Consider the following 22,500-nt stretch of genomic DNA (forward strand, 5'->3'; position numbering starts at 1 on the left):
AGTCGTCAGCCGCAGTGCAGAAACCCACCGTAAAGTAAGCAAGGGCGAGTAGGCTTTCTCAATATCAAACAACGCGGCTTTTGTGAATCCAATAATAATAATAATAATAATAATAATAATAATAATAATAATAATAATAATAATAATAATAATATAATATAATAATAATAATAATAATAATAATAATAATAATAATAATAATAATAATAATAATAATAATAATAATAATAATAATAATAATATATAATTTATTCATCTAAAAAAAAAAGGAAATTCGTTTACAATTCCTTACAACATAATAATATGATCTAGGCCTATCACTTTCCTCAATTTAAATGTACATTTTCACGCTAACGAAGTGTGTTCATTTATTTGTATTTGTAGCCTACTCATTCTCATTCGGATTAGTTGATCATGTCTATGTGTACTTCATTTTAATTTTCTGATCTGTGCTTACTGCACCGATAGATTTTGTTGTCCTGTTGTAAGTAGGCATATATTCGGTGTTGAAATAATGTAGTCAATGATATTATTCCATAATATTTATCTTAGGTGATGTGCTCAGATTTCATCAACACAATAGTTTATGAACGGGTTATGTTCGAATGTAAGCAAGGAAAAATGAGAAAATCCGAATCTAAAGGTCTCAGACCTATTCAAAGGTAAGGTACAAATTTTCTATGTGATTTTGTAAACAAATAAATGATATAATAACTACTTTTCTTCTTATTACAAACAAACGGGAATTTTGTTCATTACCATAAAATCGAATTTTTAAATAGTTTACTCTCGCATCTGACAACAAGAGGAACGAATTGACCGAATGCTTAAGGCATTGCACTGTGATCCCGATTGTCCCGGCTTTGATTCCCGCTTCAGGCACTTTCGTTATTTTCCTTGGGCAAGATTATTAATCCCAATTTGCTCACTTGGACAACATTGGTGATTCCTGTTGACATCAGACATCCTCTTTGATGGATTATCTATATTCGTTCCTGGAATGCCCAGGCGACGGGATCTTATGGTGCCGTTGCGAAAAGGGCATCAGTAGTCCCCCCCCCCCCCCCCCCCCCGCGTTCAAATTTACATTATATTCTGGCTTTTTCTCATTGCTTTGTTAGTTGTTTTTCAATTTTAAAAATTCTTTCTTACATAGATAGAAAATAGGTAGTATTCCCCATTTATTCATTCACAAGGAGAAATGTGTCTTTTTAATCTATTGCAAGGAAGACTTGTACAACCCAGGCATCAGCCGCAGTTCAGCGCCCAAAAGTGAGCTAGGGTCATGGCCAAACGGCGCGAACCGCTGAGCAAAGCTGCCCTATGTATTTGTTCGTTTGTTTTCTTTTTTTTCTTTCTTTTGTAAATTTTAGGAAGGGATGGGAGTGTGATTTTTCTTCCTCTTTTGTCTCCTTCATACACCAAACAAGTGTCGTCCAAAACGGAGCCATCCGAGAATATCATATCATTACCATAGGCATAATTACTTTTCCATTATTACCCATTCAGTCAGTCAGCACTGTCCACGGCAATGATTTGTGTCATTTTTTTCCAGATCTTTCAAGCTTGGCTGCATGGCTAAAATACGATTATGTTGCCGTAGGAGTAGTGCCCGTGTTTGGTTCCTTGAAGTCATTGAAGCAAATCTGACTCATGATGCACACACGCCATCTGCATCCGTAAGTACAGTTTAAAGGCACAATTTAGTTTCTTTAAATATTTGAATTCATAGCAAGTATTCAAAATTTTACGTATGCCCTTTTGATGAATGCGCCCTTGTTTTTCAAACAGCAATGTGCAATGTTCAGTAAAAGCCATGACGTTCCTTCTTGTATCTATAAGTAGCTAAATATTAACTCACTTTACTTAAAATTTCGCCAATAAAAAATGGACCAAACATCTTGTCACATTTTCTTTTACACCACCACAATAGAATTTTGGTTTCCTTGTCATTTATTGACATTTTCAAAATCTATCAACGTATATGCCCTTCTACTTCTTTGTAATTTCTACCCCAGCCTTGTGATGAAAAACCCTATTTGAGATCATTATTTTCTGGAGTAAAACAAAATCACGCGATCAACCCCTCGTTATATTTTCGTCTCTTTACGCAAAAAAAGCGAATAGTGTTGACAGAATGAAGTAACAAAACAGATGAACAGTCATATTGTAATCAAAATAGCGGGCGCTCTGAATAACGAATTTGATATTAATGTAAGTTTTATCGAACAACTTGGTCGTATTGGACATTCAGGCAGCGGGAATTCTACGGTGTAACAACTTTCAAGGTTTTAATCCACAACCCAGATACAACGGAGAGGCCATTTTGCACACATTATCCTTATTCTATCTGAGATGATTGTCACATTTAACTCCGAAAACGGACTTGCACGTGATAGATCGCAAGTTTATTTTGTATCTTGATATGCAATTTTTTATACCCTTTAATTTTCTGGGGAAAAACGATTTAACTGTAGCGTAATAGCAAAGCTATTTTGAGGCGTCCGTATTATCCTTTCTATTAAAAACAAAATAAACAAGCAAACAAAACAAAACAAAATATAATAATAATAAATAAACGTAGGAATTCTAGAATTTTTTGCCACAGCACAAAACGATAATTCTTTATGTCAAATCGATAAATTCGAGAATCAATCAGTGGTAAGAAATGATATAGGTGATGTTATTGGAATGACATAATAATAATAATAATAGATGATGATGATGATGATGATGATGATGATGATGATGATGATGATGATGATGATGATGATGATAATAATAATAATAATAATTATTATAATGATAAGAAGAAGAAATAATAATGATGATGATGATGATGATGATGATGATGATGATAATGATAATGATAATGATAATGATAATAATAATAATAATAATAATAATAATAATAATAATAATAATAAAATAATAATAATAATATAATTTGTTTGTTTTTTTCCAGGTTCTAACAACATTTCCTGAAATGAGGCGAGTCCAGGAAACTGACTTAGTGACGACTCTTCTCCAATTTAAATCGTTATCCTCGAGGGAATTGATATCAGCCATTGAAGAAGAGCAAGGTATTAGACCGACGCCAAAAGATATTCAAAACTTGCGGCAAAAATATCGGCTGTCTGATAGTGAAGAAAAGCAGGCAGCCGAAAAAATTTTGGCAGACATTGTCATGAAGGGGGGAAGGGTAGATACTCATTTTGTCGACACTACTGATTCTTCTTCTGATGATATCCATTTCAGAGACATTATGTGTCTGACCTATCAGACTTCTACAATGTTAGAATTGCTATCTCATTTTGGTGATGTACTTATTATGGATGTTACTCACAACACTAATAATATTTGCTTGCCTCTTCTCACTGTTATGTGTATTGATGCAGACGGCAAAGGCCATCCCGTCCTGCATTCTTTCTTGCATTCTGAGGAACGGGACATTATGGTCAAACCTCTGAAGTTTTTGAAGGAATCATATGATTTCTCAAAGACGGCATGTATCTTTGTTGATAAAGATTTTTCCGAAATCGGGGCACTCTCGTCTTTTTTCCCGATGTCAAACCCATTCTGTGCTCGTTCCATGTTTCTAACGCCATAAAAAAGGCAATGAAAAAGAAGAATATGTCTTCTTCTCAGACTTCTACTATTCATTCTATTTTCATGGCCATGAAAGAAGAAGTAACAGAGGAGGGCTACTTGTCTTATTTACGAAAGTTTCAGTCCATATTGCCTTCTCATGTTTTTGACTATTTCAATACTCATTGGTTCAGTAAGCCTCACTTGTGGGCTGCCCACCGGTTGGTGGACACTGTCAAACTCCATGTCACCACTACCAACCACTGTGAGGCATACCATGCCACAATTAAAAGAGTAGTGAAAGGTGCTCAAAAACTGTCCAATGTCCTCCAAGATCTCTTATTCATTGATAGAGATATTGACTTTCTGTTATCTTTCAAAAGCCTCCGGTTGATGAATACGAGGGCAGTTGATTGTGGCGATCCTGTCGTTAACGCTATAAGAGATGATGTAACTCCCTTTGCTGCGTCTATCATATTGAATCAATATTCTCTAATGAGCAAGTTGAGCTATGACATCAGATCTCACTCTCTCTCTGACAATACTTTTCGGTTGTCCAGACAATCAAAGTCCTACATTGCATCTCCATCTGAGTGCTCTTGTGAACTTTTCAAGAATTTAGACTTACCTTGTCGGCATATTTTTTTGTTCGTTCTCATCTGTCATTACCTATGTATGTTCGTCTTCCTGAAGGACATAGATTCAAACCAAGTATACGCCATTCTCTTCCATCAAACGCTACGTCTCAAATTACTATTCACCAAGTTCCTTTGCCCAAAGCTCCCAGAATAAGGACAAGAGAGGCGAAATTTAACAAGGCAAATTCTTTCTTCAATAAAATGTCTAACTATCTGAGTCTTTTGGGGAATGCAGAATTCGATGAGAAAATGAATTTTCTTTCTTCCTTATTTGATAGTTGGACTTCATCATCCAGTGACCTGTATCACCACTCTGTTGATGGTGATGCTATTTCCAGCGAAGATATTCCTGGTCCTTCTCACTCCAGAATTGACTGCAGTAATTTTGTTGAGCATGCTGTTATAGCTAGTCCTGTTGTTGAGGCTAGTTCTCTTATTGTTGGGGAATGTTCTTCTGTTGTTAAGGATATTCCTCTTGTTGTTAAAGCTAGGCCCCTATTGTTGAGGATAGTCATCTTTCTATAGCCCATCCCCCTTTTGTTGAGACTAGTCCTCTTGATGTCAAGGCTGATCTCCCAGTTGTTGAAACTATTCCCCCTGTTGTAGCAAGTTTTGTTGTTGATGCTATTTCTCCTATGGCTGAGGCTACCTTCCTGTCGTTGTACCTCCACCTCCTATTGTTGAGTCGACATCCATAAATATTACATCTCCTCTTGCGGGCCATTCTAGCTCCTCTCCTGTCTTTCTTTCAAATTTGGTTTCTTTAGTGATGTTAGACTAAAACCGGTGCGTGTAAGAGGTAGGCCTAAAAATAAGCCAAATTTCACACGGAGAAAGCGAAAGGCAACTGGATTGATTCCCTTTTCTACATTATTGGGGGAAAGGAAAAAGCAGTTCATGTTAAGGAGAGCTGTTGATGAAGTCAATAACCTGAGGGGAGTGCTTTATAGTACTTGCGATCTGAAGGATGCATTGCGGTTAGAAGCTGTACTATTGAGTGAAGATATTGAATGTTTGGAGGACTTGTTCACTATTACGGGTGGAGTGAGTTGATGCGCAGAGTTGATATTAGAAAGGACCAAGGAATAGTTTGTTTTAAGTGCAAGCATTATGATGATGGTGAGAGAATGATGACAAAATGTGAAGGTTGTTTGGAATACTATCATTATGAATGTGCCCGTTATGAAGAGAGTTATAGAATATCGAATTGGTTTTGCGAGGACTGCTTTTAGTTTGTAGGTGTCCACTTCCCTTTGTATTCGCATGATGGTCTTCTTTCATTTTTAATCTTCAATTGTAATTTCTAGTCTCTCTCCTCAAGTTTTTACTGTGCGTTCCATTCTAGTTTTAGGTTCTTGGTTTAATATTTTTTATCACTACATTGTAGAAACCATCCTTTCTGCTGGTCCCTCTGTTTACTCAATGTCCACGCAGTTCCCGTTTCATAATATTTTGGCTTTTCATCAGATCAATCCATCATTTCCCAAACCTCCCCCCCTGACTGACAATTTAAATATTTCTAATATTCGTGTAAATTACTTCTTATATATTGTGCATAGAGACAATGTGTGCTTGTGTGTGTGTGTGTGTGTGTGTGTGTGTGTGCGTGTGTGTTTGTTTGTGTGTGAATGCGTGCGTATAGTAGTTGTGTGTATGTGTATGAATGTCTGTGTTTGGATATTGCACACAATCGTCAAGATTATATCAATTAACTTATCAAATTTAATTGTTTTCAACTTTCGTCATCACTATGTCTAAGTGTCTATCTTAAGTTTTCAATTTAAATTCTATTCGCAAAATTACTTAAATGTGCAATAGTATTCACAAGCTTTTTTGACATTTCCAATGATTCACCATCATCTGTGGATTATTCCGAAATGCTTTAACCGATTTATCAAGTTTGTTGCTCAAGAGTGCAAGTGGTCTTCTTGCTTTTTTATTTAAAGTTAATATTTTCAATCACATAATTGGTACTCTGTACGGTATTTTTTTAGAGACATCTTCATTCGAATATTTGTATTTTTTGTTTTTCTTGAAATGATGAAACATTCATTTTCAAGCATATGTTTATTATACAGAAAATTTCTAATGCTCATTAAACTCAAAATGCTAATCTGTTTTATTTAGATTGTTAAATTAATGCAGCTACAAATGATATTCCATAATGTGAATAATGATTGCTGTCAAAATTTGTGAAACGAACATGGTTAAAGAAAAAAAAAATGTACAATGTAAATTAAGTTTGGAAGTATGTGAAACAAAAACTAATGAGGGATATTTAATTTATAGAACTATAATGACGAAATTATCATTGATGTTAACTAAAACGCAGATATAATGAATATCTTCGATAGCTTTTCTTGCTGAAGATAATCTATATCGAATATGCATTTTTCAATCAATCGTCATATATAATATATATATATATATATATATATAATATATATAATATATATATATATATAATATATTATATATATCAGTGTTATGAAATAACTATTACAATAAGAACATGTGTCTAGATGGCTGCCATCTAATGTGTACTTATTTGCAGGTCTGATAATCTAAATATGTTATGGTCTCATTCTTATTATGGAAATACTCTCGAAGGCAAAATGTTTTCCATTGCAACAATGTTAAATCAAGGCCATAATTCCGTTCAGTTATTAGACCTGCAATTATGGGCACGTATCCCCCGTCTTACCGTTTGAAATGATTGCTACAGTTGTCTACCCTTTTCAAAAGCATTGAACAAATCTATGACATTATACATTATATCATATGATTTAAAATAAATGGCAAATGTGACTGCAATGTATAAAAGGCTTGACCTTATGTGATGGTCGATAGCATACTATAGTGAAATATTTGAAAGTATAAATATAAAAAAAAAATAACTCCCTGCCTTCCCCCCCCCCCCCCCAACCCCCCCCCCCCCTCCCCCCAAAAAATAAAAAAAAAAATTAAAACCCCAAAAACTCAAGCTCATGTGGCATTCAATATCTGATGATATAAGGGATTTCTCTTCAAAGTGACTAATGATAAAATATATGATTTTCAAAATGGCGGCGCTGAATAGCGACGCACAGTTACACCTATGTGATGAATTCTTTTGGTATTTATTTGTTTCATGACAACCTTTCACTCATTTACATATTAAACGTTGTATGATTGTTCGTATTAATGAATGGTATGTACTTCAAACTTTAACGTTTAGAGTCCTGCTTCAAATCCTCGAAAAATCGTTCGTATCAATGTTTTTGTCTCGAGGAAATCGAAATGGCGGCGGTTATGTTTACTTCCGACACAAAATTGCCCCGCTATTTTCATCTTATTTCGCGATTTGTTGATTGAAGACCTATTATTCGCTTAATTATATAAAGCGTTGTACGATGGTTTAGCCTACAAAGAGGCATCAAAAATAATAAACCACCCTCTTGATGAAGTAGAAAGAAATTCATGGAAAAGCAATAGAAAGGAAAGCATTCTCAATTACCAACAATAAAAAACATATTTTATACGATGAATTTAGTCTTTTACCATCTGGGAGAAGGTTTTGTCAGATTAAATGTAGAACTAAAAAGTATAAGGGCCGAAAGTAAAAATCAACGTTCGTTCCATCAGCAATTGTTGAATATTTCATATGGTACAGAAAAACCAAGGATTGATGCGTTGACTGATTGACTGATTAATTTATTTAATGTTAGATTAAGTGACCAATTGATAATGATTATAATATTTGGTGTTGAGTTGCCAAAAATGTAACGAATTGAAAATGAAATGAATATGTTTATGTTGTGTATATCGCACGCGTGAAAGAAAGAAAGGAAAAGAGAGAGAGAGAGAGAGAGAGAGAGAGAGAGAGAGGAGAGAGAGAGAGGAGAGAGAGAGAGAGAGAGAGGAGAGAGAGAGATCTGATCAATGTTATAGTTATCATAACAAGTGTAACTAAATGATTGCCATATTTATGGACAATAAAGATCTATTATTATTATTATTATTATTATTATTATTATTATTATTATATTATTATTTATTAGTATATATGTAGTATAGTAAGTAGTAGTAGTAGTGTATAGTAGTAGTGAAGTAGTAGTAGTATGTTGAGTAGTAGTAGTAGTAGTAGTAGTATAGTAGTAGTAGTAGTAGTTGTTGTAGAAGTAAGTGTAGTAGTAGTAGTAGTTAGTAGTAGTATGTAGTAGTAGTAGTAGTAGTAGTGTGTTGTAGAAGTAGTAAGTGTAGAGTAGTAGTAGTAGTAGTAGTAGTTAGTAGTAGTAGTAGTAGTAGTTGTTGTAGAAGTAGTAGTAGTAGTAGTAGTAGTAGTAGTAGTAGTAGTAGTAGTATGTAGTAGTAGTTGTAGAAGTAGTAGTAGTAGTAGAATAGTAGTAGTAGTAGTAGTAGTAGTAGTAGTAGTAGAAGTAGTAGTAGTAGTAGTAGTAGTAGTAGTAGTAGTAGTAGTATAGTAGTAAGTAGTAGTAGTAGTAGAGTAGTAGTAGTAGTAGTAGTAGTAGTAGTAGTAGTAGTAGTAGTATAGTAGTATGTAGTAGTAGTAGTAGTAGTAGTAGTAGTAGTAGTAGTAGTAGTAGTAGTAGTAGTAGTAGTAGTAGTAGTAGTAGTAGTAGTAGTTGTAGTAGTAGTAGTAGTAGTTAGTATAGTAGTAGTAGTAGTAGTAGTAGTATAGTAGTAGTAGTATAGTAGTAGTGTATGTAGTAGTAGTAGTAGTATAGTAGTAGTAGTAGTAGTAGTAGTAGTAGTAGTAGTGTAGTAGTAGTAGTAGTAGAGTAGTAGTAGTAGTAGTAGTAGTAGTATAGTAGTAATAGTAGTAGTAGTTAGTAGTAGTAGTAGTAGTAGTAGTAGTAGTAGTAGTATAGTTATAGTAGTAGTGTAGTAGTAGTAGTAGTTAGTAGTAATAGTAGTAGTAGTAGTAGTAGTAGTAGTAGTAGTAGTAGTAGTAGTAGTAGTAGTAGAAGTAGTAGTAGTTAGTAGTAGTAGTAGTAGAAGTAGTAGTAGTAGTAGTAGTAGTAGTAGTAGTAATAGTAGTAGTAGTAGTAGTAGTAGTAGTAGTAGTAGTAGTAGTAGTAGTAGTAGTAGTAGTAGTAGTAGTAGTTGTAGTAGTATTAGTAGTTGTAGCAGTAGTAGTAGTAGTAGTAGTAGTAGTAGTAGTAGTAGTAGTAGTAGTAGTTGTAGTTGTAGTAGTAGTAGTAGTAGTAGTATCTCCCATTTAGACTATTCAACGATTTATTTCACATTGTTAGTCCAGAGGCTTTAGATTTAAGATCAATAAACTTTTTTATTTTTTACTGGGGGGGGGGGGGGGGGGGGAGGTGGCATAGCTCATTATGTAGAACACTCACTTCACAACCAAAGTGACCTGTATCCATTCTGTTTGAAGTTGAGATTCTGTTCACCCTATTGGGTTGATGGATTTGTTAGATATAACGGAAAGTAGTTGCTGGAGATTAGCGTTCTGTTCAAAGGATAGCAAGCAATTTGCTGCTGTCCGTTTGGCGGTATCAAAAGCAGGAAAAGCCTCGGCCTCGTGAACCCTACACTCTGAAAATTATCTTGTTTTATAAAAGGATATTGACCGCTTTCTATAGTGTGATAGCCACACATAGTTGAAAACTAACATCGCTACATACTCATTGTCAGCATAATATCCACACGTTTTCAATCCTGAAATAAACGATTGATCTTCACACTGTGTAATAAAACTGTTATTATTACTATTACGCACTATCACTATCACCTTTTTATTATTTCAATTATAAAAAGATAGTGATAATGATGATGATGATGACAATGATTATGAATATTGCAAAATAAAGATGATATCAGCTATTTATATATGAAATAGTATGTGTTTGTTCTTTAAACCTGGTCGTGTGCTTAAAGTTATTGTCATTACCTGTTTTGTTGGGTTTTTTTTCTTTTCCTTTTTGTTAAGACTGACATTCAGGGTCTTTGAAAATAGCAACACTTAGACTTGAGACTGGAATTCCACCAGCTATCATTCAAATTTATTGATATTATGCGATATCCGCAGGGTAACTCATAGCCTATGCTTCACTACACCGCCATTGGGTAACTCGAAAGTACCTCAAGGCTTTTTAAGTCTTTGAAACTTTCCATGGTGGGCAGGAGGCCACCTGTGTCTTCTATCCCCTATATCTGTTTTTTCCGAGTTGTTTTCTGTCTTTGTCTTGGAATGGGATTACTTTGTCTTGTCTTAGTGTCGGAGATATTTTTCCCTTGTAAATCATCTCTCTGTTAGGTATTGTTAGTTTGTATATTCTGTTTTGGATGTATTCTGTAAACATTTGAGTGCATTCCTCATAGGGGTATCCTGTCTTGGTGTCTGGATGAGACTTTAAGGTGATCACAAACTAAGTACATTGCCGCTTGGCTCGTACATCTGTTCCCTATTTGAACCAATTCTCCTTTGTCTTACTTTTTCTTGGCGGGCGCTTTGATTGTAAATGTAGAATATTTTGACTATTCCATTTTCTTCTTTTTTACTGTCGCTGATGATATGACTTAAATAAATGTGCCGCAAGCGCCGTAAAAAAATTTTAAATCCCCCCCCCCCAAAAAAAAACAAAAAACAAACCAACAAAACACAAGTCTTTGAAACAATTATGTTCCTGTATCAATAAGCCATGGTATCTTCCACGCATGTGGGTCAACTTCCCTGTTCGTGTCATGGTTGGGGGGGGGGGGGGGGGGGGGGGGTGGGGGGGGATGGGGGAGGGGAGGGGGTAAACTCTTATACTGTCTTGGTTTCCCTCCATGTCTGTCTTCATCATTCCATATTACTTTCTATTCTTGCCATGGAATGATATTTCTTGAGACCACTTTAACCATTGATTGGAGTTCCTCATCGACACCCTCAAATTTATGGTATCTTTTACGTGATATGAGGGTCCAGATAACTCTTTAGTAGAGCACTGGCTTCAGACACATAAGGACCAAGATCGATCCCAGATGCAGTCGGGATTTTTCTGACCCCGTGTTCCCCCTGCATCATTAATTGGGTAGCAGGTTCAATTATATCTAGTGGAAAGAACTAAGATAGACCAGCGTCCTATCCTATCCAAATGATAGCAACAAGTGTCCATTTTACGCTATAGAAATCGGGATAAAATCCGGCTCCATGGGTCTTATGGATTTGAAGAACTACTTTTTGTTATGTGATATAGTATTGTAAGTCATCAACTTGTTATAGGTTTTGATATATTGGCATATTTAATGGAGATCCTTTGTATATAGTTTAGGTCGCTCTGGATGAACAGGATAATACGTTTAACTTTTAACATCCTTCTATATAATTTTATAGAGGATACTGGGACTTTCAAAAATTACACTGCTTTTAAAATTCCCTTCATGTAAAGGGATTGAATGCCAAACCATTTCTTCATTTATTCATAGTCAAACCAATTGGGGCAGGTCACTCAAATTCAACAGTGTGTCAAAATTATCCCAATACCTATGTATATTATTGGTCAAGAACTAATTAGCCTACTATCTATGTCAAAGTCAAATCGTTTTGCAATTTAAAAGCTCAGGGGCTTTTTCGTTGCACTGCATGTATATGTATATCATACGTATGTATGTATGGTATGTATGTATTTTATGTACGTACGTACGTACGTACGTACGTACGTACGTACGTATGTATGCATGTATGTATGTATGTATGTATGTATGTATGTATGTATGTATGTATGTATGTATGTATGTATGTATGTATATATAATATATATATATATATATATATATATATATATATATATATATATATATATTATATATAATATATATATTACACAAGCATAGAGCCCAATTCACTGGACGAGAGAAAGTACCCTAATGAATATTATAATATAAATTATAAATACGGACCCTTATAAATATCACGACGTTTTATGCACATTCAATTAATCCATTCAAAATTGAACAATTGTTTGTTCAAAGTGAATGTAATGATTGATGATGTCCAGTTTAGTCATTTTATTTATTATAATATAGGGGTATCTATGCAGATACAAAACGACATTAACATTTAAATATTTCAAATTTTTATAATCTGATCAATTTATCTAGATATTATTGTTGAAATGGAGACGGACAACAATTTAAAATTACATGCGATTTGACAAAACGATCGGATAATATTTAAAATATGGATATTATGTATATTGAATAAGAAACCATTGCATTACAAAAACCAATTTCCTAGAGAGAGAGAGAGAGAGAGAGAGAGAGAGAGAGAGAGGAGGGAGAGAGAGAGAGAGAGAGAGAGAGGAGAGAGGAGAGAGAGAGAGGAGAGGGGGGGTGAAAAGTGTGTTATACAAGTCCTATTGTAGGCACTTTAAGATTCGTGTGTGTATGTTATGTATGCATGTATGTATCTATGTATGTATATATGTAGGTAGTTATATTTGTATCTATGTGTATGTACGTATTTATGTATGTAGTGCGTGTATGCTTGCGTATGTTCTATGTATATTATGGCACGATTACAGAAGATGTAAACTCGTAGCCTACTAGCCTATATCATTTAAAGAGAAAAGGAACTGGGAGAGAAAAATACACAAAACCGAAAACATTATGGGAGTGGGAGTAAAGGTTAAGGCCATAAGTCAGACTTTATCTTGTCTGTCTGTTTTATACTTTTTTAGTATCAAATCTTAAATTGAATCTTCCTTTCAAACTAAGAAAACAATATAATTTCTGTTTGTCAATGATATTGATCAAAATATTAATAACTGCCACTCTTGATTAGCTTTTAAATTCAGATCTACGAAATATTTGAAACGGGACATCAACAATATTTCATTCAACTTTTTTCATCTCTTTGTAAAACGAAGTACCACAAGTGTTGGAACGGTCAATTCAGATTTTACAAATTTCCATGAAGTAACCTAATGACACTATAAACTTTGGTAAAATAACCTAGATCCCAGTGGAGGGAACTTCCTTTCGAGACAGCAATACCTGTCTCGGGTTCATCGTAGACACAATTAAATAGGGAGGGTTGGACACGCCAAAGGATTGAACCACCCAACTTCCCCCAACGTCCTCCCCTCTGTACTCTTTCTTTTTCTTTTTCAATGGGGACGATCTACATTAATTTTCCACGTGCTCGAGTCATTAGTCACATTGCAGATGTGCTCAAAATGGCATAGTTAATAAAACGTTCACAGTTCTTGAAATATCCAACGTCACATTATGTTACTTTTCCAGTTTGACGGATGAGTATGTTTACAACTTTCATAGACAGAGCAGCGTGTTTACTTTTATTAAGAAAAGATCAACCGTTAGACAGACCTAATCATGTGACTCAGTTGGACTAAAACTTGATTATAGATCGCTCTCATTTGGATTAAAATCTTAAATCTATGAGAGACCTAGATCAGAGTAGAAATCAGGTATCCAGATCAAATTTAATTTTAATTTCATATATACGAAAGCTAAATTAATTATGAAAGTATAATCGACAGAATGTGATGTAACAAAATGAGACTCGTTTCATTTTTATAAACCTCTTGTAATATCTAACCTTCCACATATCTATATTCAGCCGCTTCATAAAATAAATTTTTTCATGAAATACAATGAGATAAAATTAATTTCTGAAATTAGACAAATATACAAACACTCACACACAAACACACTCGCACGCACGCACACAAACATACACACACACACATAATTTTTTATTATTATTATCAACTTTATCTGTCCTTTAAATGCTGCTAAAGATATTTAAATAATATTACAAAGTTAAAATCTTTTATCCCCCCCCCCCTCTCTCTCTCTCTCTCTCTCTCTCTCTCTCTTTCTCTCTCTCTCTCTCTGCACCTACAGAAACAACAACCACCATCCCCGTTCGTTAAATGCTCTCTCACTGTGACTGTGACAATGATTAACGATGTTTTAGTCCACGCTCATTATCAAGTCTTGTCAAACCCCCCCCCCCCCCCCCCCTTCTTACCCAAGCTGTATAGTCTACGGCCTATACGATATCTTCTTTTCTTTTTTTTTTCTTTTTTTAACCTATGGCGGGAAGGAGAAAAAAAAATTGAAAAAACATCAAAAAGCAGCATTGAGTTTTTCAATAATAAATGGGTCACAGTATCCGTTATTCAACTTCGCAAAAATTATTCGTACGTAAGTCTAAGCCGTCTGTAAATTTTAGAACTGCCAACTTCAACGAATAAAAAAAAATATTCGGAAGTTTGCAAGATGGTGGTGACCTTGTTACTTGTTATGGTGATGATGGCGATAGTGACGCTCTGGGCCCCTTTTTATGGACGTGGACTAGCGCTTAGTCTTTGATTTTAGCTAAGGACTTGAAAAAATCGAATTATATGTGAGATGACCAAATATTTCCCAGACTAAAATCACGTCACCTTCAGACTAAGTTTGATTAAATTTTAGTCATTTATTGCTGAGGCCGGACTTCAAGCTTAGTCTGAGACTAGTTACGAGGATACGTAATATCGTCGATAAGCTATTTTTAGATAGAGAGAGCTTCGATTCGGAAAGAAAATACTTCGGTTACGAATGACAGAGGCAAAAGGTGTCCTGCTGGTATTGTCACTACTTTTTTAAAAATGTAAGATATGCTAGACCTTCGAAAGTACAATTTTTTTGTGAGTAAAAACTAGGGAAAAACCCCGGAATCTAATCGGTTAGCAGGTTGCAAATGAACGGAGACTCGAAGTGGAAGGGTTCGCTTTAAAGAACAACGAAGAAAATCAAACAAACAAAAAACAAAAGAAAAAAACAAACGACTAGAAAGTATAGTGGAGACAAAAAATTATTCTGTTGGCATGACACTGACTGAAATAATGTGATTCGTCAAAACACATTTTCCGTTGTTTTTTTGTTTTTTTTTTAAAAAGTTCAATTCGTTTGATTTTCACTGACACTTTCATTGGCCTAAATATATAATTGACAGTCGACCATGGGCATCATTGTTGTCTGATCAGTCGACAGTCAATATCATGTGATTTCATTAATCACGGCAAAAGTAAGTTCAAATATGAAACGGAACGGAGGTGTTGCTAATTTCTTCTTTGGAAATCTTTTGCGTTGAAAATATCAAGGCTGGTGTCTTACTTGCCATTGTGTACTAGAGAGCTTGATGTTACAAGCACAAAATAGCTGAATTAGGCACCGTCCTAACAACGCCCACTTCTCGGCAAGAGCCTCGCTAGTCAGAGACTAGAAAACGTTCATGAAATCCCACTTTTTAGACACTTGTTCCGCCTCGGCTTAAGGCTAGCAAATCATTTACTAGACTAGTAAATAACTAAATCTAGTCCGCTTACATAAAATTGGGCCCTGGTGGTGGTAGTCGATGTTGTGGTGATAGTAGTTAGTAGTGCTAGTGGTGGTGGTAGCAGTGATGATGCTGTTAATTTTGTTGTTTTTGTGATGGTCGTGATTGAAATGGTGATCCCTGATTGAAATGATGATGATGATGATGGTGGTGGTGGTGGTGGTAGTTACAAAGCTGATGCATTGGTGATGTTGATAGTGATAATAAGAATAATGTGGTGGGGACGATAACGACCATAATTTACTTGTAGTGGTGGTGTCAATGATCAAGAAGCTGAAGTGATAACATTGAAGGCAATGGTGACGCTATAGTGTACGCCTGTGATATTGGTATTTAAAATGATTGTTTTCTGGAGTGGTGGTGGCTGACATGATAGTTATGCTTTTGCTAGTGGTGGCAATAGTTGATATGACCATGGTAATGGTAGGTATAATGCTGTGGTAGTGATGTGGATGGGGGTGCTGATACGTATGATATGGTGCAAATGATGGTGGTAGCGATTCTGATGGTAATGAGGCTGTTGTAAAAGTGCTTGTGGTAGTGATTATTGTCTGTGATGGTGATGGTTTTTAAATTGATGTGGATCGACGTGCACTTATTTTCAGGTCTGATAACCCATTTCCTTATTGGCTCATTGTTGTAATGGAAATCTAAAAAAAAAGACGCAAAATACTGTCCATGATACAACAATGTTAAACTAGGCTGAAAAGTGGGTTCAGATGTCAGACCTGCGTATTTCTACACGTCGATGGGGATGATTTGTTAACCTACAACGCAGCACAAATCCCTTTCGAAATGGTATTCTGCCATCCCACTATAATACAATAAGTCGAATGCTTGGCAGGTCTGTATCACTGCGTACATAGACACAAGTTAGTATTAGTAATATCTATTGAGTTACCACATTGAGTGGTGATAAGCCAAATTACACATCTGGAATACAACATTTGCATACAAAGTTGTTTGAATACAGAATTATTGAGAAAAATCGTGTATTTTTTTTGTAACCATTGTTTAAAATATATAAAGCTTATTATGTATATATTTCCGTGTTTTTATTTTTCAAATTTTAACTAAAGTTAGAAATATATTTTTGGCCAGTAATCTTAGCTTTATCAGACGTTAGAGACGTTTCTAATATTGATGTTGTTATCTATAGACCCCTACCCAGATCAAAATAACAATCCCAACACCCCTGATAACATAACCCATTGTTCTGAGTTTAAGAACATAGGCAAATTATTGTTCTTAGGCCGAACTGGGCTTTTATGTTCTGTATCATCCTATTTCATCCAGTTTCAACCCGTAGACATTTCAAAGCCCAGCCCGTTGACATTCTAACTTCTCGTCAGGGCAAAAGTGGATACCAAATACTTAATAGTATTAGCTAACGAATGAAGTACTGAAAATATTGAGGACTTGGTATTAGTATATGTAGATTAGATTAAATGCAACGTTGTGCTTTCGGCTTTGGAATTAATTTGCGTGTTGTAAAGCCGCCAAATTCCATACCGTCTATACCATTACCTCGTTCACTGCCACTAACTCATTGAATTCTCCGTGAATTAAATCTACAATTCTGTAATACAGCTCGTCTACTCAAGACGGTACAACTTATAACAAAATTTTCTGAAGTTAAAGGACATGTATCGACATTGTTCAAATAAATGAAAAATGTTGGCTAAATTCAAGCCAATATTGATGGCCCTCACTGAGTTATCAAGATTATAATATTTTAAAAAAACTGCTTCTTAAGAGATGTTTTGGGCTGCTTATATTACTATGACTAATATAATATTTTTGACAATTTTAATACTAGTCATTTAAATTAAATAGTTATTGAGTGTTAAACCACTATCATAGATAGAAAACATGTAATAAAGGCAACCCCACCCCCTCACACACACACACACACACACATACACAACAATTTTTTTTTTTAAAAGAAGAAGAAGAAAAAAATAATTATCCCCCACCACCAAAAAAAGAAAGAAAAGAAAAAAAGAAAAGAATACCTGACGAATCTTCCTCTGTGCCCAACCAACCCAAACTTTCGAGCAGGCATTTGAATAGGATACTTGCCAAAAGGAGAACACGATAATAGTTCCTAATAAGGAAACGATCACCATTCTGGAAAAAAAATCCCAGAAGAAAACGAAAAAAAAAAAAAAAAAAAAAAAAACAACCACCCCCCCAAAAAAACAAAAACAAAACAGAAAACAAAAAAAACAACCCCCCCCCACACACACAAAACTAACACATACACGCACACACACACACCTACACACACATACACTCAACTGATTATTTGACTCACTAACAAAAATTTAAAGACGTTACGGATATATCATGTAATTGCGTAGAATCGAATCTAGCTCAGTACAAACAGAAACGGAATAGTGCCCAGCTGTAGTGTGAAGTACGAATAGTGCAAGCAACACTATTTGTCCTTACGGACGGCAATGGCGGTTGATGCTATTCGACCTTAAGGACGAATAGGGCTACCCAATAAATAATCTTATAAATTTTAGATTTGCCAGTAATTCTATTTCGTTGGCAAAGTTTAACATTGGCTACACGGAACAATGTTAACCATCAACCCTATTTTCAAAAAAAGACTATATGGTCCAATATGCTATAACACATTGGTTTAACAAACTAAATTCTTACAAGTGACTCCTCTGGTAAAAGCGTCCTCTACAAAGTCAAAGATGGAATTGTCTTCGTGACATCCTGGCTGTGAATGGCCTCCGTTGGGGTAGAAGTCAATATGGCCCACGGGTTCGATCATACCATAACCTATATGATAAAAATAATGGAAGGTGTTTTTTGTGTATGTGGTGATTTGTACATGGAATAATGATGTATGATAGTGCGATAGTAGAGAAGTATGGCTTGCAGAATTGTCCGAGTAGCAAGATCTTTAACACAACTACCTCTTTCGTATGGTGGTAATTGTTGTTTTTGTAGTTGATGACATGTCGTTCTTGTTATTGTTTGTGTTGTTGCTGTTAGTCTTGCGTTGTTGTTATCCGTATGTTGCTTTATGATGATGATGATGATGATGATGATGGTGGTGATGATGATGGCAATGATGATAATGAAGATGATGATGATGATGATGATGATGATGATGATGATGATGATAATGATGATGATGATGGTGATGATGATGATGATTACAACGACGACGACAACGATGGTGATGACGGTGATGATGATGATGATGATGGTGGTGGTGGTGGTGGTAGCGGTGGTGATGATGATGATGATGATGATGATGATGATGATGATGATGATGGTGATGATGAAGAGGATAATGATGATGATAATGATGATGATGTTGATGATGATGATGATGATGCTGATGATGATGATAAGAGAATATTGTTCACCATGGACAGTGTCGTAAGGCTGAGCATCGGTGTGAATGACGTCCACTAAAGTGGCATCAGTTGGGTCCAGTCTGACCTCTGGGTCAAATCCGTGGTAGTTTGGCTGGGCTGGATCCAGGGCTGAGAACAAGCAAATATTATTTTGAAATAAAATTATGGATCGATCAGCGGCGATAAAAAGACAGGAGATCTCTTATTCAAGCGACCCTTTAAAAATACTGATCGACATCCTGCTACTTATCAATGTTTACCTCTACAATTTGTGGGAGGAGTTAAGTGAAAACAATAAGTCCATGCTTTACTGTTAGCGAAGTTATCGATGTATGATGGTGGTGGTGGTGGTGGTGGTGGTGGTGGTGTGTGTGTGTGTGTGTGTGTGTGTGTGTGTGTGTGGGGGGTTATAGCGAGGTTTCTTTGTAATACTGCATAATTTTAGAATTGCATAATTAACATTCTACGAATCAATACTTGCAACGTTCTAAAACATGGGGTTATAAAGTCGCCAATAGTTATCTGAATACCATCAGGTATCTGAAGATAATGCACGATACCTGTGATCCTTCCAAGGCCATTCAATCTAGCTCCAGCATAGCCAGCGACATGAGCTCCCAGACTGTGACCGATGATGTGCACCCGACTCAGGTCCAAACTCGTCTGTGAGGATATGGACGTTACTAACTGTGCAATCTGTGCACCCACCAATCTGGTATTGGCAACTGCTTGGCCATAAGGGAAACCGGCGCCTCCAGACCAACCTACAACGATGACGTTCATCGCATCCTGGGAAAAAAAAACAAAAAAAAAAAACAAACAAAACAAACAACTTTAGTCGAGTTTTTAAATCACAATATAGAGTTGAATAACTTGGGGGGGGGGGGGGGGGGGGGGGGGGTTAAGATGGCCAAGTCGATGAAGCATTACACTTCCATCAGGGAGTCACGTGTTTGACTTTTATTCGTTTTTCTTCGAGGAATAAATTTAGCGCTCATCCGATTTGCGGCGCTGCATTGTGACTGGCTATGTACTATTTCGGACTTTCTCGAGATAGGGAGAAAAATTAAGGAGAATTTGTCTTATCATTTGTATAAACAAAGTTTAATTCGTTCGTTCATTGGACAAGTCATTACCATATTTCAGATTCAACGTTTAGAGATAGGATGGGTGGCGTTGGTTAAAGACAAACAATCTTGTGAGAGAGACTGTTTAGACACATGACTGCACTCAATTCAGATGGCGAGTAAGCACCAGTCAATGACGAAAATAGTTTTTGTATGAATGCAAAAGCGATGTCTACTCAATGAAACAGAAATTTTAATCCATAATAATATGGCCTGGTGGGTGAATAAAAGATGGATTATGAAACATATAACCGTGCAACGCATTATATGAATGAGAATATCAATAAATATTTAATCAGTTTCTCTTAGTCTTTCAGGAAATAATCTATTGTTGCGTTGTGTTTTTTAATTAATAGACAGATTGCGCGTCGGGGCTCTAACGGGGCCCATTAGAGATAGACGACGATTGGGATTGTTTGGAAGCTTTAACCCTTTGCCCACTAGTCATTATGATATCGGAAATGCTATCGCCGTCTACATCTAAGCCAGAATAGAAATAGAGGGTGGAGCCTACCATGATATAACATTTTATAGAGCCCTAATTTCATCATATCAGTTCTGTCCACTGACAGGTGGGTGGGTATCGCTTTCAAGAACTTATGTCCTTATATGAAATCCTGAGTTTTTGACCAATCAACGATTGCTCTTTTGATAGCTCGCTTACACAGAGTTCTGTGCTCGCTTGTCAACATGAGACAGCTCAGCCCTTGATTTATGTACAGGCATCACAGGCGGGATATGTTGTGTAACTTCAAAGACCACGGTTGACCGAAAGCGATGAATGGAAGCCCTACTATGGCGTGGAGAACGAGAACTTGTATGTATAGTTACGTCATATCTCAACGCTCGTGAATTCTTAGTAAGGCTGGACTCACAATCAAAACACGAAATCTGTGTTTTAAACTCTTGAATCAATCGAGTTACATCAGTGCGTTCGTATCATTGAGAAATGAAAAACGATATATAAATCAAGAACATCGACCGGAAAATAAGAAAATTATCATAAAATTATCAAATTTGAGAAAGCTGTTTTCAAAATCAAATCTATTACAAAAAAGGTTATTTCTAGACCGATTTTCATGAGACAAAGACAATTTTTCTCCACTTTTCAAGCTGATTCCAACAATGAGGTTTTCAAATTTATCGCAATTAGATTATTCGTCTTTTTTTTTTTTTAAATACCCAATTGACTGCTCAGGAAATGAATACGTAATCCTTGATGGCTAGCGAGTAGGTGTTAAATTTTGCGTATCCCTTTCCCACGCAGACGCACACACACACACACACACACACACAGAGACTGAACACACAATGTATGTCTTTCACTTCTGGCTAAAGTTGCCTAATTACAACTTAGACTCGAATGATAACAGCGAGTAGGGTGTCAGATTAAACTTCAGTTTTAAAAGTCTAATTCAATTCACACCGTAATAAATCATTATAATGATCATTCTTGATATATTAGAGCCATAGAATTAAACGAATGAGAATACGTACGAAGCCTAAAAAGTGTCCACCAATGAAAGCATTCAGCGCCATTTTGTTGTTGGCTGAGAATGTAGTAATTACCATTCATTCGGTATCTATGTCAACATAACGACACAAGAAAAAAAAACAAACAATATCAAAATCCACAATAAAATGTTTCAGAACTGTTGCGTATATTTATGGCACAACGAAGCTGTCAAAAAATGAAGTTAGAGAATGTGTGTAATCATGTATTATAATAACCTGTAATGTGTTTTCCAACCACCACATCATCTACTACTACAACCACCACCACAATATCATCACTAACACTACTACTACAACCACCAGCCCCACATCATTATCACTACCACTACTACTACACCACCACCAGCACATCATCATCACTACCACTACTGCGATCACCACAACCACATCGTCATCACTACCACTACTACTGCAACCACCACCACCATATCATCATCATTACCACTACTACCACAACCACCACCACCACTACTACTACAACCACCACCACATCACTACCTCAACTACTACAACCACCACCACAATAGCATCACTACCACTACTACTACAACCACCACAACCACATCGTCATCACGACCACTACTACTACAACCACCACCATATCATTACCATTACCACTACTACTACAACCACCACTACCACCATATCATTACCATTACCACTACTACTGCAACCACCACTACCACCATATCATCACCATTACAACTACTACTACAACCACCACAACCACATCATCATCACTACCACTACTACTACAACCACCACCACATCATCATCACTATCACTACTACTACAACTACAACCACCACCACATTATCATCACTACCACTACTACTACTGCAACCACCACCACCATATCATCATCATTGAAATATATATTTTTTTTTAATTGAGCT

General features: G+C 35.9%; 2 protein-coding genes across 2 annotated transcripts in view; one reads left to right on the forward strand and one right to left on the reverse strand.

Moving 5' to 3' along the window:
• Window positions 1-3,610, forward strand: part of LOC144963494 (uncharacterized) — a 5,229-nt gene extending 1,619 nt beyond the window's left edge. Inside the window, exons 2-4 of the mRNA XM_078897572.1 lie at window positions 553-662; window positions 1,556-1,679; window positions 2,966-3,610. Coding sequence (XP_078753698.1) covers window positions 553-662; window positions 1,556-1,679; window positions 2,966-3,610 — 879 coding nt within the window. The remainder of the gene's footprint in view (window positions 1-552; window positions 663-1,555; window positions 1,680-2,965) is intronic.
• LOC144960011 (pancreatic lipase-related protein 2-like) overlaps window positions 1-22,500 on the reverse strand; it is a 45,080-nt gene that overhangs the window by 7,627 nt on the left and 14,953 nt on the right. The window contains exons 4-6 of the mRNA XM_078892956.1: window positions 19,523-19,751; window positions 18,972-19,091; window positions 18,247-18,375 (exon numbers count right to left, since the gene is read on the reverse strand). Coding sequence (XP_078749082.1) covers window positions 18,247-18,375; window positions 18,972-19,091; window positions 19,523-19,751 — 478 coding nt within the window. The remainder of the gene's footprint in view (window positions 1-18,246; window positions 18,376-18,971; window positions 19,092-19,522; window positions 19,752-22,500) is intronic.

This window comes from Berghia stephanieae, chromosome 1 (genome assembly GCF_034508935.2).
Source record: "Berghia stephanieae isolate SIO BIC M18660-M18661 chromosome 1, UCSD_Bste_1.3, whole genome shotgun sequence".
In the NCBI taxonomy this organism is placed as follows: Eukaryota; Metazoa; Mollusca; class Gastropoda; order Nudibranchia; family Aeolidiidae; genus Berghia; species Berghia stephanieae.